Here is a 13,939-nt window from a genome sequence, read left to right as displayed (position 1 = left end):
CGGCCTACCGCCCGCCCCAAATCTGTTGTGCAGAGATTTTGACTAGCCTTACGTAGTCAGTTGAATCCAACATCTGGACGCGGCTGTCTGCATTCGTGACTCACATCTACGTCCGGACATTGGATTCGACTACCACATAAGAGAAGTGTAGCGTCTGTGTTTTCTATCGAGAGAGCGAACTTTTCTCCATTCGCGGCCATGGAATTCACGTCTTGGAAGCCGGACGTTGTCGTTGGAATCGACTTTGGGATGACATTCACAGGTCCGTGTCACTCGGAAATTTGGCAGCTCAAACTGAACTGTGCGTTTCAGGTATTGCCTACTCGAAGGCTCCGGAATGGGCGAAACCGACAACTATCCAGCAATGGCCAGGAAAGCTCAGCTCGGAGCTTACGAACAAGGTCCAAACAGCCATCGCATTAGATCGACATTCCATGGCCCCCCTTGGATGGGGATTTCAGTGCGAAGAGATTCGCAAACAGAGTCAGCATTCTCCAAACGTCCAGATAGAAGAGTTCTTCAAGCTGCACATTGACCCCGAATACCGAGACAGCCACGAGTCGGCTCCATCACCTACCGATGCGCAGACCTGGTTTGCACATTTCATGCGAAGAGTGTACGTCTTCATTCAGGACTACTTCGACGGACGCGTTCCGCGATGGAGACAGAACAGAGTCGAATTCGCCTTCAGTGTACCGACAACGTGGAAGAATCCTGCCATGATCGCACATATCAGAGGGATTCTGAGAGATGTCGGTTTTTGCGACAATGCCAACCAAAGAGTAAACATCTCTCTGACCGAGGCCGAGGCTGCGGCTGTGTATGCTGCGAGTCAACAGTACAGTCCAGATGATGTGATACTCGTCTGCGATGCCGGCGGAGGGACCACAGACGTTAACATCTTGAAGATCACGTCTGCCGGGCGGCGCATCGAGCTCACTCCGCTTTCTCATGTAGAGGGCATGGCTGTTGGTTCAGCCTTGATCGACTGGAGAATGTCCGTCATCATCCAGCAACGCCTCGAGCTTGTCAAGCACCAGCTTCGAGGCAGGCCGTATGAGTGCGCAGAGGAGATGATTCGTGGGCGCTTTGAGAGCTTCAAATGCGACTTCGGCTCCGAAGCTTCGGAAATGGATGAGATCCCGCTCCCAATAACCGGAATGGAGCCCGGCCTCAACGTCCCCGGATCGGCAATACGGAATTCCAGTATGATTATAAAGAAGTAAGCAAGGCCACTACACTTCCACCCATTCTTTCCGAGCTGACTGTGAGGCAGGGATGAACTACAACATCTTTTTGATGAGCAGGTTGAAAAGATCCTCCGACTCATCGACAGGCAACTGGAGAAACTCGAGCAAACACACCCCCAGGAAGTCGTAGTGAGTTCTGCCCTGACATGCCATATTTCCTCAGTCGACGTGATCCACCAACACCTCCCCCGGCACTTTCACTGCACTCATGCTAATCACACCAGTCATATCTTATCGTCTCCGGCGGACTCGGCAGCTCCCCTTATCTGCGCAGGCGATTGAGAGAGCACTATCGGCTTGGAGCTGGTCATCACTTGAATAACGTCGACGACCTCCAAATCCTCCTTGCACCACATCCGTAACTCCCCCATTCCATTTCCCTGACCAAGAGTGGTAGTAGCTGATATTGCCTCTCCTCTCGTCATAGCCAGCTCGCAGTCTGCCACGGCCTGGTCATGAACCGCGTCCAGGAGATCGTATCGGAAAGCGCCATGTACACGACACGCTGCTGCCGTGCCAGCTATGGCATACTCTGCCGCGAGAAGTATGACGCACGACGCCACGCCGGCGAAGACGTTGTCATCGATCCGTACGACAAGAAGAAGTGGGTCGACGGCCAGATCCACTGGGTTGTCAAAAAGGTAACAAGATCGTCCCCATAGCAGCCAGGCCATCCGTTTCAAAGGAAACAAGACTCACATCATGAGGCTCCCGACCTCGCACTAGGGCGACCCCATCACCGTCGCACGTGGCATCCACCACCCCTACCGCCTCAAGCGCGCCGCCGGCACCGAGCTCGAACCTTGGCGCACCCAGATCGTCATGTCGCTGCTGCCTCCGAACAGCTTGCCGCGGTCGTTCAAGCAGCAACAACCGCAGCAACGACGACAGCCGCAACACGGTGTTGGTATTGGCGTCACCAAGCTCTGCACCATTGAATCGACTCTCATGCACGCAGACATGGTCCGCCATGATAGCGCACGCTGGTACCATTACTTGTTCTGCTGCCTCGGTGGGGTGAAGAACCATGCGTACTGGCTGGCCGAGTTCCAGATGCACATCCTAATCGAGCCGGCGGATCTGAAGTTTGAGCTCAGGAGCCGGAACGGGGAGAGGCTGGCGAAGAGGGGACAGGAGGGCGGCGGGGGCGTTGCGGTCAAGTGGGAGGCGCTGCCGGAGGAGCGGCCTGCGGATGGCGGTGTAGATGGGTGGGCGGGGGATGGCGAGAGGGAGCGGCGGGAGGAATGGGCGGGTGTGTACAGAGCGTGAGAAATTGGAGGGGGCTGCCGGTTCGTGGTGTCGTCTTCTGGAAGCGGTTGCTTTCGCGTGCAATCATGGGTCGCGGAACGTGGACAATCTTCATTGCTCTCATCCCAAATCTCTGTCGTTGCTTTGCCGTTGATTGCAACAGCTTAGATGGACGGAGTAGATGCGTCTATTGCATTAAGTACGGTATGGATCAGTTTATCGTTATTATGGATATGGTAAGCTCTCGCCTGGACCGGATGCCGATATACAATCACGCGCCCGTTTGTGCCGAGAATTACAAGAAAATAGCCCGAAAGCTTCGAAAGCTAAAGAAGGAATTTGTTGCTAAGGGTCTAGTATACGAGGATACTTGGCCATTCGATGCATAAAGCCGGCAACGGGGAGAGAGGGGGAGGGAGAGAGGGAAAAAAAAGCTTCTGCGGGCGGGGAAAAGTCTCGTATATGAGCAGCTGAAGCAAATGTCTGGACAGAGGCGTGAGAATTCAAATCGTACAAATGCGTCTATACATGGAATTTCACGACCGACGTAACTTGAAATATGCCACTGAAAGTGCCGCTCGGCGTAAGGTGGGTGTATATCGCCGACTAAGAGATGGGCTTCGGCAAGGACTATTCTTTTATTACACTGTACTTGTGTACAGTGTATGTAGTTGAATCTATTATCAGGATGTAAATGTAAGTATCAAATGCGAACAAATACGTCCCTATACTGGATTCAACTGCCCATAGTAAGGATAGAGCGCTCTTTGTAAACGTAGAGGCCTAAAATCTTCTATCGCCATCTCAAATCATACTAACGCGGTTCGTTAAATCTAATATCAAGACGCGATCATCTGCATTCAATACCTACCTCTACGTCCGGGTATCAGACTCAACTACCCACGTAAAAAGAGTATAGTAGTATCTTTAGCCAGCAGCATCACCTCAGCCCACGTCACCTCACCCACTAACACTTGACGTTCAAAAGAGTAGTAGATTTGCACAAACCTCTCCCGTCTTTACCTATCCATCTGCTCCCGGGAGTCCGGTCTGCCTACTATACATGCACAGACGCGAAAAAAAAAAGCATCAAACAAAGCGCCCATGCAAAATCTGTGTGGAGAGTTTTTTGCCCTTCCTCATCCCATCACACCCGACACATCTCTCCTTCACATGCTGCCTTCCCCCATCCCCATCCGCACCACCGCATGCATGCGTCCCTTTGTTCCGGCCAGCTTCTTCCCACATCAACAAGCTGGTAAAGGGCGGGGAACCAACCACAACCCGTCTACAAAGTAGGGTGGTTAAACAAAAAGGACTGACTCCCAAACACCAGCAATCACCCGAACGCCGCCGCAAAGTAGGATTTTCTTTGTTGCTCGTGCGGAAAAGCAGCAAAAGCAAGAAAACAAAAAAAAATAAAAAAAAGGCGACATACAGGGCCAACCAACCGCACATGTACTATACAGTAAGAGTCGAGATATATGGCGCCGACAACGACCACTATTCGCTCGGGGGATCAAACCCAAGACCTCGTACGGGCGATGACACGCCCGCTGAGAGAAAAAAGAGACGATACCTCCGGGGATATCATGAGAAAAAGGACGCTCGGAAGATTGGAGTAAGATGTCCTGAAATGGCGGAGAAAAGAGAATAAAGCAATGAACGCCGGAGATAAGTGTGCGCCTACGCATTCTCGCACAACGTAAACATGCCGCTGCTTCACCTACCAGCAATGGAAACATAGTACAATGCTCAACGGCCGGCAGCTGCGCTGGAACCATCTATGAGGGGGGTATAAACGCAGATGAAATGCCCGACAAGCAGCATTTAGTGATCAGAAGAATCATGATGTACAGCACAGCTCGTGCTGCTGCTAGTAATTGGTATCCATCTGCGAGCAAGGGAAACAAATCAGTAAGAGTGAAAGCGCAAGGATCAAGCGGGGCAATGAACGTACGGGTTTCCAAAATCCTGAGGATAATCACACTCTCGTTTGATGGAAGAGTTAGGGTGCTTGACGCGGTCAACTGAGCTGGCGTCGGAGTTGCCCTGGCTGGCGTCGAAGGCGCCCGACCAGTCGGCGTCCGTCATCTCATCATCGCAGTTCCCATATTGGTATCGGGCTTCACCAACGCGCTTCGCCCTATTGTTGTTGTTGTAGTTGTCGCCCATCATCGCATCGTTCTCGTCATCGTTATCGTCATCCGACCCGCTCCCACCCTCGACATCATCCGGCTCGGTGTCGGAATAATCCGACGGCGACCCGTTAGCGGGGCCTGTGCCGCTGAACGGCGTAGCATAGGCCTCACTGCCCTTGGTCGAAGACGGGGCTTGCTGGTGGATTGGATTGGGCGAACAGGCCGCAATTCCGAGGCTACCCCCGGTTCCAAGGTAAGGGACGAGAGGGCCACTAGGTTCGATTGATTGACGTGGCGTGAAGAGATGGTCGCCGTCTCTTGCGTCGCCGCTGCCCGACTCAGCATCGCTACCGTTGTTGGTGCGACCTGGAGCTGACGAGCGGGTCGTGCGACGGCGCTTTCTCCTGTTGTCGTCGGCGATCCAATCTCGTTCAGCTGAAGGGTAGCGTGGCGGGGGTTCTTCTAGATCAAATGGCCGCTTGGAGGGGGGCTTTGTGTCCGTCACTTGCGTCGCGCGGTTGAGGCGACGTGGGGGTCGCGGGATGATATCGGATTGAGGAGTACCCGGCTCTTTTTGGTGTGAGGTTAGATAGAGAGTTTCAGGTTGGGGGAGTGTATCTGGAGCACTACGGAATGCCAGCGGGCATGAAGAGTTAAACTCCTCGTGGTCCTCTTCTGGAGCTTGGGATTCCTCAGTATCAGATGAGGTAATGTTGATACGCGGTAGACGCTTAATCTTCTTCCACGTAAGACCAAGCTCCGCAGCAGCCTCCTGCATGTATGCGCAGCTCACAGTGACGTAGAGGCGCTTCTTTCCGCTGACGTGGTGGATGACGTTGGACGAAAGAAACTCGGCGTTCCACATTGTTGGGCTTACCATCTCCGAGGGAGGTAGGAACTGAAGCTGCTTGTCTTTTGGAATCTTTCGAAGGGGGATCACAGGGGCCATCAGGCCAAGATTTTTCAGCTCTTCCTCATGCAGCTGAGAGCTGTCCCCAGCAGCCTCCAAGAATCTCTCGCCAAAGGCGTCGTGGATGGTGGTCAGGATGTGGCGGGCCCCTGGCTCCGTAATTATTACATTTTTGATGAAACCCCTGCTTTTGAGACGACGGTAAACTTGGTTTCGCGGTCCGCATGCTTTTGGAACAAGGTGTTCATATTCCGGGTTGAAATGACCACGTTTGGTGCCCTTGATTCGGAACGGAGAGATCGAAGATCTACGGTTTGAACGGCGATCCTCAGAACTTTGAGACATACGCTGCAGCTCTGACTGAGAAAACCAGATGCCATTAAGATCTCTTCCCCAAGGGAAAAGGACAACCTCGATTTCCCAGGGATACGCCGGGGATGGGACTGAAACCTCGAGGTCTTGGAGACGTTGCTCGAACTTGGTGAAAGTCTCAGTAAATTCGCTGTAGTACGAATCATCCTCAGCAGCATTGCGCCGAACCATGGATGTCTGTGAGCCCTCTTGGAGGCGTTCAATATCGACCAGACGGTGCTCGACGTCGAGAAGTCGACCATCCATCAGGTCAAACTTGTCGCAGATCTCTTCGGCCGGAACGTGTTGGAAGGATGCATTTTCCAGCATCCAGAGGCGGTCAGATATGTTTTGGATGGTGGTAGAGATATTAGGCTGTGCCGCGAGGTGCCTCTTCAAACTAAGCAACTGAGGTGCAAGCTTGCGAAGGGCCCACGGCACGCTCATCGGAACAGAGGCAATAGAGTCGGCGTGGGGATCGGGTGTTCTGTCGTTCGCATTTCTCGAGCTGCGTTGCGACGTGTTCGGCTGGGTTGGGGAAAAGGCGAGCTCGGTGTGCTCAGAAGGGTCCTCGACAGACCTGATGCCCCGAACAACATTGTCGATAATGGAAGTTGTTTCCTGCAGATGCTGGTCATAGGCTTGGACGTCTTGTGTCTCGACGATGCCAGATGTAGCCAGGTCCGTGGCACTCTGCCCAGCGTCTTCTCTCTTCACAGCAGTAGGCGAAGAGTCTGCCTGAGCTGCAGCGCGGCGAGACTGCAGGACATGGTCGAGGAAAGCTCGACTCGGGCTATTGCGGGGACGATCGCTCTCTGCATCGGTCGAGTATCGAACAGTGGAGGCTAGCTGAGATTGCTCTCTCGCTCGTTGTTCTAGTGTCCTGTGCCATGCCATCAGAGCATCCGTCTCCGCCTCGCGCGATCGATCGATGCAATTGTGGGCAGGCTGAACCGACACGTTGAGCCTCGGCTGTCGAGCGGCACCGGCGCTAGAGTCCAAGGCATGTCTGGGTCCGGGGTAGCAGATGGACGGGACACTTGGGAAGCCAGAGATGTGGAGATCTGAGTTGTCTCCCCGAGTCGGGCTGGGGGTGGCATTGGCCTGCCTCGTGCCCGCAGCGGTGGGATCTTGTATCCAAGGGTTTCCGTCTTCCACCGTGGTATCCCCGGAAAGACTGCGAGTGAACTGCCCTCTGCGCCTGGGGGTGTGGTGTGTATCGTGGGAGGCTGCGTGGTCGAGCCGAATGCGATCAACGTAGACGCCGTCGACGACCTGGACGAGGTCTACGGGGGTTTGCGGTGCATGATGAAGGGATTGGTTGTGCGAGCTGGCGACAGCATTGCCAGGGTCGTCGTGGAAGCAGGCATGGTGGCCGCAGATGCACCATGGGTACTCGAAGCCTTCATCACCACCATCCTCCGGGCGGTGAGGGTTTCTCCAGAAGCGCTTGCAGCCGCAGGTCGGGGGGTTGGCGCCGGGGACGGTGTGGTCGCGGGAATTGCACGAGCCGAATGGCAGCGTCTTGTGGTGCGAGGAAGGCGAGCGTGGGAGGGTGGGAGCGCGCGACTGCCGGGCTCGTGAAGGAGTCGGAGCTCGCGAAGCTTGGGCGAACGCCGCCATGGGCAGCTACAGATGCATCCCAAGCTTGGTGGATGGCAGACTCTAACATTGATACATGGCGCGAGGCCTGCTGGCTTATGAGGGGGCGTGTTAGCCCGGCGCGAATGGTGCGATGCGGGTCGCAATGCCGTGCGGAGGATTTCTACGACGTACTCGTGGGTATGCGTGAAAAGCTACAAATCTCGACGCGGATGCAGAAAGCAGCGGCGCGCGACGGCAGCGCGGAACGGCGGCGCAGGCGAGCAAAGCGAGTGGGTGATGGGCGAGGGCGACGGGTGCGTGGAGCGAAAGTTGAGAGGGCGGGACGCGCGCGTGGAGGGCAGAGGGTCGATAAGAGACGGCGGGCGCGGTGCACGAGGGTGAGAGGTCACGGATGCCAACGGCGGCCTCGTCTCTGAGGCTCCATCTGCCATCCCGCCCACGATCCCGGTCGCCTGGGCCCGTTCGCCGGCGGCCATTGGCTGATGAGGTGGCACCGGATCGTGGGGACGGCCTCCCGCCTGCCACTGTTTCAGCTGCCATCGCCCTAAGCTCCATGACGCACCGTTATCTCGCGCCAACTCGGCAAATCCAACGTCTTTTTTGCTTTTCGAGAGGCCGCCCACGCTGAAGAAAAAGCGACTGGTCGCCCTCTGCTAGGGGCGAGTTGAACGGGACGGGCGGCAGCACTGGTCCATCGGTCGCAAGCAAGGTTATCGGCCGGCATGCAGCCTTCCACCGCCCTTGTCAACCCCAGCCAATGGCCTGTCGCCCGCCGGCTACACGCAGACATAAGTCGCGCATGCGCGTGTAGTGAACCATTCTACCATTCCCTCAACACCGCCAGCCGCATATGCAGTGCTCGTCCCCACGCTGGATGGAGGAGAGACCTACGCGCCCGTGACAGAGATGGCCGCGATACTGCAGGATGCCAGCTGATTTCCTATTTTGGAACTTAGCTCTCCACGCCGAGATGCCGACCGCAGAAAACGATGACTCTACGCTGCTACGCCAACCCTTTCAAGCTTCTGCGCCGCGAGGCCGCCTCGTCTCACCTGGATGAGCAGCTTCTATTGGAGTAGAACGCCACGACAATCATCAGATACATGTATAACCGTTGTTGCCTAAATTTGCTGATCGCGACTCATTGCCTTGTCGCCATCTCAAGCTGTCAATGAGATGGTCTCACAACTGTTGGCCCCTGCTGGTTCCTGTCTCAAAATAGTCAAGAGACACCTGTCTTTGAACCCTGCCAGCCACCTGTCGATGAAACGAGTCTAGTATTCCCGAGACCTTACGGATACCAGCCTGGAAAGGACAGCAGGCTTCGCTGTCCTCACGGCGCGTTTGCGGTATTGAATATGCACTGAGATTGCGCAACGAAAAAGGTATCTACTTGCCAACTGAATAACGCCATTTTCCTCGCCTGAGCCGCCCCTTAACGCCACATATGCTCGTAAAGCGCATGTACAACAAATGCCGCAACGATCAATCAGCTGAAATGGATGCCTTCCTTGTTGAAGGCATACAGCAGCTTCAAGAAATCACCCTCTTCACACATCCTTGATCGCTTCTCCGCAAGCTCCGTGTCATCTTCAAGCACCTTGCGAACCTTCTCACGCACCAACTCGGAAACCTTACCCTTCTTCTTCCTTGGCGTGGCGGTCTTCTTCAACTTAGCCTTCTCAGCCGCTTGTTCCTTGAAAAAGGCAGGGATGTCGTCCTCTTCGATATCCATATCTTCATCAATGCCGTTCCACTCGTCCTCCTGCTCCTCAACTTCCATAGTAGCGTCGTTGGGGTCCAACGGGCTGTCGTCCAGCGGGATGTCGTTCTGCGCGCAGAAAGTCCTGTAGTTGGCCTCAAGCATATCCATGACGCTGGAAGTTCCGAAGAAGCTCGACCGCATCGTCTTGTTCTTCCTGACGAAGCAGATGCGCAGCAGCCCGTCCCACTCGTCGTAGCTGATCTGCGGACGCGGGTTCTTGGGCACGATGCGGACGACCGACGACTCGACCTGGGGCGGAGGGTTGAAGTTGTTCTTGCCGACCTTGAGGATGTGGTCGACCTTTGCCCACATCTGGCAGTTGACGCTGATCCTGCTGTACAGCTTGTCGCCCGGCTTGGCGAGCAGGCGCATGGCGAACTCGCGCTGGAACATGAGGATGAGGGTGCGCGGCGAGGGCTGCGTCGCGAGCAGCTTGAACGTCAGCGGCGACGAGATCTGGTAGGGCGTGTTCGAGATGCAGACGTCGAAGTACGGGAGCTGCGTCTTGATCACGTCGCCCAGGATCACCTCCAGCCGCTTCTGCGCCGGCGTGCCCTGCACGCGCTTTGTGACTTCCGCCGCCATGCGCGGGTCCATCTCCACCGCAATGACCTTCTTCGCCTTTTCGAGGATCTTGACCGTCAGGTTACCGGTACCGGGACCGACTTCGAGGACGACCTGGGACGACGGGCGCGCTGTTAGCGGTGAAGGCCACAGGGCCAGGACTCAGACATACATCGCTCTGCTTGAGGTCTGCCTTGTCCACAATCGCTTGCGCGACACCAGGGTTTTTCAAGATGTGCTGGCCCAGGTCGGTGTTGAATTTGAAGATGGAGTGGGCGGCTTTCGACTTGGCCGCGGCGGCGGCATAGGGGCCGCCTCCCGGAGCGGAGTTCTTCTTGTTCTTCGCGGCTTTCGGCATTTTGGAGACTGAAGACGAGCCTGCAGGGTCCGGCGCAGGAAGCGATTTCGCGATCGCAAGGTGCTGGGCCGGCGGCGCAAAAGCTCGCCGACATTTTTTGCTCAAACTCGAGGGCCTGCTTATCGATAACAGCCGTCGGCGCAACCTCGGCAAGAACGCGCTATAAGATTGGCCCTTGCATGACGCGTTCACTCCGCGTCTTCCCGTCCCGTCTGAACTTCGTCTCGCTTCTAAAACCGGCAATCCATAGTCTTCCTCGCGCCACTCGGTCCCGAGCTCACTTGACTTTGGCACCTACACCTCCCCGCGCCATTGGGCCTCTCACCTCGCAAATGGCGGATTCTTCCTCAGAACTATCTCCTCCACGGACTGAAACAGAGCTCACATCTTTGGATACCACAACAGCGACCCCGGCCGTGAAGGCCGAGACATCTACAACAAAGCCCAGAGGCCGAAAGCGGGATTCCGAGCCTGCCACTTCCTCCGTCAAACGTGCGAAGAGGGCTACACGAGGAGCTCAGCCGAGCTACGCTGAAGAGAGTGAAGAAGACCAGGAAGAGGAAGTCACTCAGAGTACGCCAAGAAAGCGCTCTGCAGCTCAGAACGGAAAGAAGTCAACTATCAAAAAAGAAGTCAAAGTCAAGGCTGAAGCTGAAGCCAAGGAGGCCGTGGAAGCTGCAGCAGAGGAAAACCCCGCAAGGAAGATCAAGGCCAAAGTCAAGGCCGAAGCTGAGGAGGAAGTCAGGGAAGAAGGCCAGGACGGAGAAGACGGCACTGCTATCAAAAAGACTACACGCAAACGGAAGACCAAAGAGGAGAAAGAGGCCGAAATGTTGCCGCTAGCAGCAAGGACCGTGGGTTCGAAACTGTTCGTCGGTGCTCATGTCAGTGCAGCAGGAGGCGTACAGAATGCAGTGACGAACTCGGTGCACATCGGGTAAGACACCTGTGAGATCGAGAAGCCAACTTATCTAACAATGCCGCAGTGGCAATGCCTTTGCATTATTCCTCAAGTCACAACGCAAATGGACGAACCCCCCAGTTGCCCCCGAGGCCATCACCATGTTCAAGCAGCACTGCAGCCATCACAAGTACGAGAGCAATAAGCACGTCGTACCCCACGGCTCTTATCTCGTGAACCTCGCCCACACGGACTCGGATCGAGCAAAGCAGGCCTACGACTCCTTCGCAGACGATCTCTCCCGCTGCAACAAGCTCGGCATCCAGCTCTACAACTTCCACCCGGGCAATGCCGCCAGCTCTACGCGTGAAGAAGCCCTGCAGCAGCTCTCCTCGCAGCTCAACCAGGCGCACAAAGACCCATCGAGCGGCACCGTGCTCACCCTTCTCGAGACGATGGCCGTTTTTGAAGGCAACACGATCGGCGGCACCTTCGAGGAGCTCGCCGCCATCATCGCCCTCATCGACGACAAGTCGCGCGTCGGCGTATGCCTCGACACCTGTCACGTCTTCGCCGCCGGCTACGATCTCCGCACGCCCGAGGCCTACGCCGACACCATGGACAAGTTCGACCGCGTCATCGGCCTCTCCTACCTCAAGGCTCTCCATGTCAACGACTCCAAGGCCCCGCTCGGCTCCGGCCGCGATCTGCACGCCAACATCGGCACCGGCTTTCTCGGTTTGCGCGCGTTCCACAACATCATGAACGATTCCCGCCTGCAGGGGCTGCCCATGGTGCTCGAGACGCCAATCGACAGCCCCGACCCGAAGAATCCGAAGAAGACCATCGACGATAAAGGCTTGTGGGCGCGGGAGATCAAGCTGCTGGAGAGTCTGGTGGGAATGGACGTGGAGAGCGAGGAATTCAAGCAACTGGACACGGAACTACAGGAGCGCGGGAGGAGCGAGAGGGAGAGGGTGCAGGACCAAGTCGACCGGAGGGAAGAGAAGAAGAGTGCGAAGACGAAGACGAAAAAGGGTGGCGCGGCGGCGGTGAAGGACATGTTTGCGAAGGCGAAGCCGAAGAAGGGGAAGAAGGAAGAGAGCTCGGGAGAGGGAAGCGGCGAGGAGTAGTCGTCATAAGTCATTCTTGTCCTAGCGGGACATGCAAAAGCGGATTGGTATCTGATCGGCAGGCCTCCTTTTATGAGGCTGTGTTCCACCGAGGACACGACACCCTTTAAACGTAGGTAGTTGAATTCATTGTCCGGACGTACTTGTGAGTTTGAAATGCAGACAACGGTGTCCAGATGTAAGATTTTAACTGCCTACGTACATGTGGTGTAGGTCTGGTTCTCCATGTCGTCCAGGTCCGCAGCCTTGATGAGTTTGCTCCACGCCGGTTCAAGAAGAATTGGCCATCCTCGATCAGTACCTCTTCGCCTGAAAGCATTACCATAGCTACTGCTCGCGAATATTCCGGGCCCAGACATGGATACTCCTCGCCTCTCACGGGGGTTGTCATGTCTGAACATTCGAAGGCCCACCTAGGAAGAGTAAGAGTAGATGGGTTCACGACTCGCACCTCGGAGGAAAGCGTCAAACGCGGGCTCCCCCCACTCAACGCCGAGCCCCCATCCCGGCCAGCAGAGCGCTCAAATCAAGCGTCTCCGCACGCATTCCCCCACCACCCGGCCCTCCTCCTCCTCCCCCCCGCTCCATCCCGGCCATCATCTCCATCATCCCCCTCCCGCTCTGGCCGCCCGGCCCACTCCCATACACGGCCTCGGCAAACATCCTCAACTGCATCGGCATCCTCGCGTCTCCATAATGCTCCACCACATCCGCCTTCTCGGGCGCCGCGCTCAGGCTCTCCCACACCCCCTTCCTGACCATCCCCGCCCGCCTGCATTCCTCTTCCTTCGCGGCGCTCCACCACGGCGGCAGCAGGTCCGGCGCCTCGCGGCCCAGCTTCCGCAGGAAGCGCGTGAAGCCGCCGATGCTGCTGGCGACGGCGCCGCCGAGCACGCAGTCGACGTCGGCGTCGCCCTCGAAGGTGTATTGGTCCGACATGCGCAGCCGGTAGGCGTCGATGAGGAGCCGGTATGTGTCGCGCTCGGAGCGGTCGTGCAGCCAGGTGCGCGTGGTGAGGCGCGTGAAGGGGTCGGGGATGGGGGTGTCGAGGTTCTTGGGGGGAGGGGCGCCGGCCGTCTCGTTGCTGTTGTTGCTCGTGGTGGTAGCGCCCTCGGCGGCGGCGGCGGCGGCGATGGCGGCGCAGACTTTTTTGTGCGTCTTCCAATGAGCCCTTTGGCAGTCGCGGTTGCAGTATTGTTCCGAGTGGCATTTGGCGCAGCGTTTGAGATTCTGTGACGGCTTACCACAGCTGCTGCATGTGGGTTGGTTGTCGTTGCTGTTGTTGCCCATGGTGGCGGATGAGGCGCTTTGCAGGTAATGTCTAGTTTCTATTAAGAGAGAGGAAATTGTTGAAGCAATGCCTGTGAGAAAAGGGCTTTCGTCCTCCAGCGAGGATGGTAGAAAGGCGTGGAATGTGCGGCCGTTAATTTGTTGGGGGTTGCACGAAGCCAAAGGTGCGTCTAAGCTAATTTACATGAAGCAGTGAGTGTAACCGCAACGGCTAGCTGCAAGAGACAAATCGTTCCTCTTAGGGTGAAGACGTCCGATTAAAGCGCATGTACCATCATCCTTACAAATTGAGTGATACAGCACATGACAGAAAATCTAAGCCCTTCGAAGTCATGGGTAGCTGAATCTGATATCTGGATGTAAATACGGATTTAAACATTTGCAGATCCATCCAAAAATTGGATATGACTACCGATATGCAAT

The 13,939-nt window shown here is 56.1% G+C and overlaps 5 protein-coding genes across 5 annotated transcripts; 2 read left to right on the top strand and 3 right to left on the bottom strand.

The window, feature by feature from the left end:
- Nucleotides 1-198: 198 nt before the first annotated feature.
- Nucleotides 199-1,226, top strand: SLS55_006872 (uncharacterized protein; the record flags this gene model as incomplete). Its single annotated transcript, XM_066778301.1, has 2 exons — nt 199-262; nt 313-1,226. The coding sequence occupies 2 exons, from the start codon at nt 199-201 to the stop codon at nt 1,224-1,226; spliced, it is 978 nt and encodes a 325-aa protein (XP_066630738.1).
- A 3,210-nt stretch (nt 1,227-4,436) lies between these two features.
- On the bottom strand, nt 4,437-7,318 carry SLS55_006871 (uncharacterized protein; the record flags this gene model as incomplete). The annotated part of the gene is made up of 2 exons (XM_066778300.1): nt 4,437-7,175; nt 7,313-7,318. 2 exons carry the CDS (start codon nt 7,316-7,318, stop codon nt 4,437-4,439), a joined length of 2,745 nt encoding a protein of 914 aa, XP_066630737.1.
- Nucleotides 7,319-8,994: 1,676 nt separating this feature from the next.
- On the bottom strand, nt 8,995-10,192 carry DIM1 (Dimethyladenosine transferase; the record flags this gene model as incomplete). Its single annotated transcript, XM_066778299.1, has 2 exons — nt 8,995-9,948; nt 10,007-10,192. The coding sequence occupies 2 exons, from the start codon at nt 10,190-10,192 to the stop codon at nt 8,995-8,997; spliced, it is 1,140 nt and encodes a 379-aa protein (XP_066630736.1).
- Nucleotides 10,193-10,524: 332 nt separating this feature from the next.
- On the top strand, nt 10,525-12,226 carry APN1 (DNA-(apurinic or apyrimidinic site) lyase; the record flags this gene model as incomplete). The annotated part of the gene is made up of 2 exons (XM_066778298.1): nt 10,525-11,129; nt 11,179-12,226. The coding sequence occupies 2 exons, from the start codon at nt 10,525-10,527 to the stop codon at nt 12,224-12,226; spliced, it is 1,653 nt and encodes a 550-aa protein (XP_066630735.1).
- Nucleotides 12,227-12,712: 486 nt separating this feature from the next.
- SLS55_006868 (uncharacterized protein) lies at nt 12,713-13,794 on the bottom strand (the record flags this gene model as incomplete). Its single annotated transcript, XM_066778297.1, has 2 exons — nt 12,713-13,456; nt 13,789-13,794. The coding sequence occupies 2 exons, from the start codon at nt 13,792-13,794 to the stop codon at nt 12,713-12,715; spliced, it is 750 nt and encodes a 249-aa protein (XP_066630734.1).
- Nucleotides 13,795-13,939: the final 145 nt, after the last annotated feature.

Source organism: Diplodia seriata (assembly GCF_021436955.1).
Source record: "Diplodia seriata strain FDS-637 chromosome Unknown scaffold_7, whole genome shotgun sequence".
In the NCBI taxonomy this organism is placed as follows: Eukaryota; Fungi; Ascomycota; class Dothideomycetes; order Botryosphaeriales; family Botryosphaeriaceae; genus Diplodia; species Diplodia seriata.
This window is presented reverse-complemented; position numbering and strand designations above follow the sequence as displayed.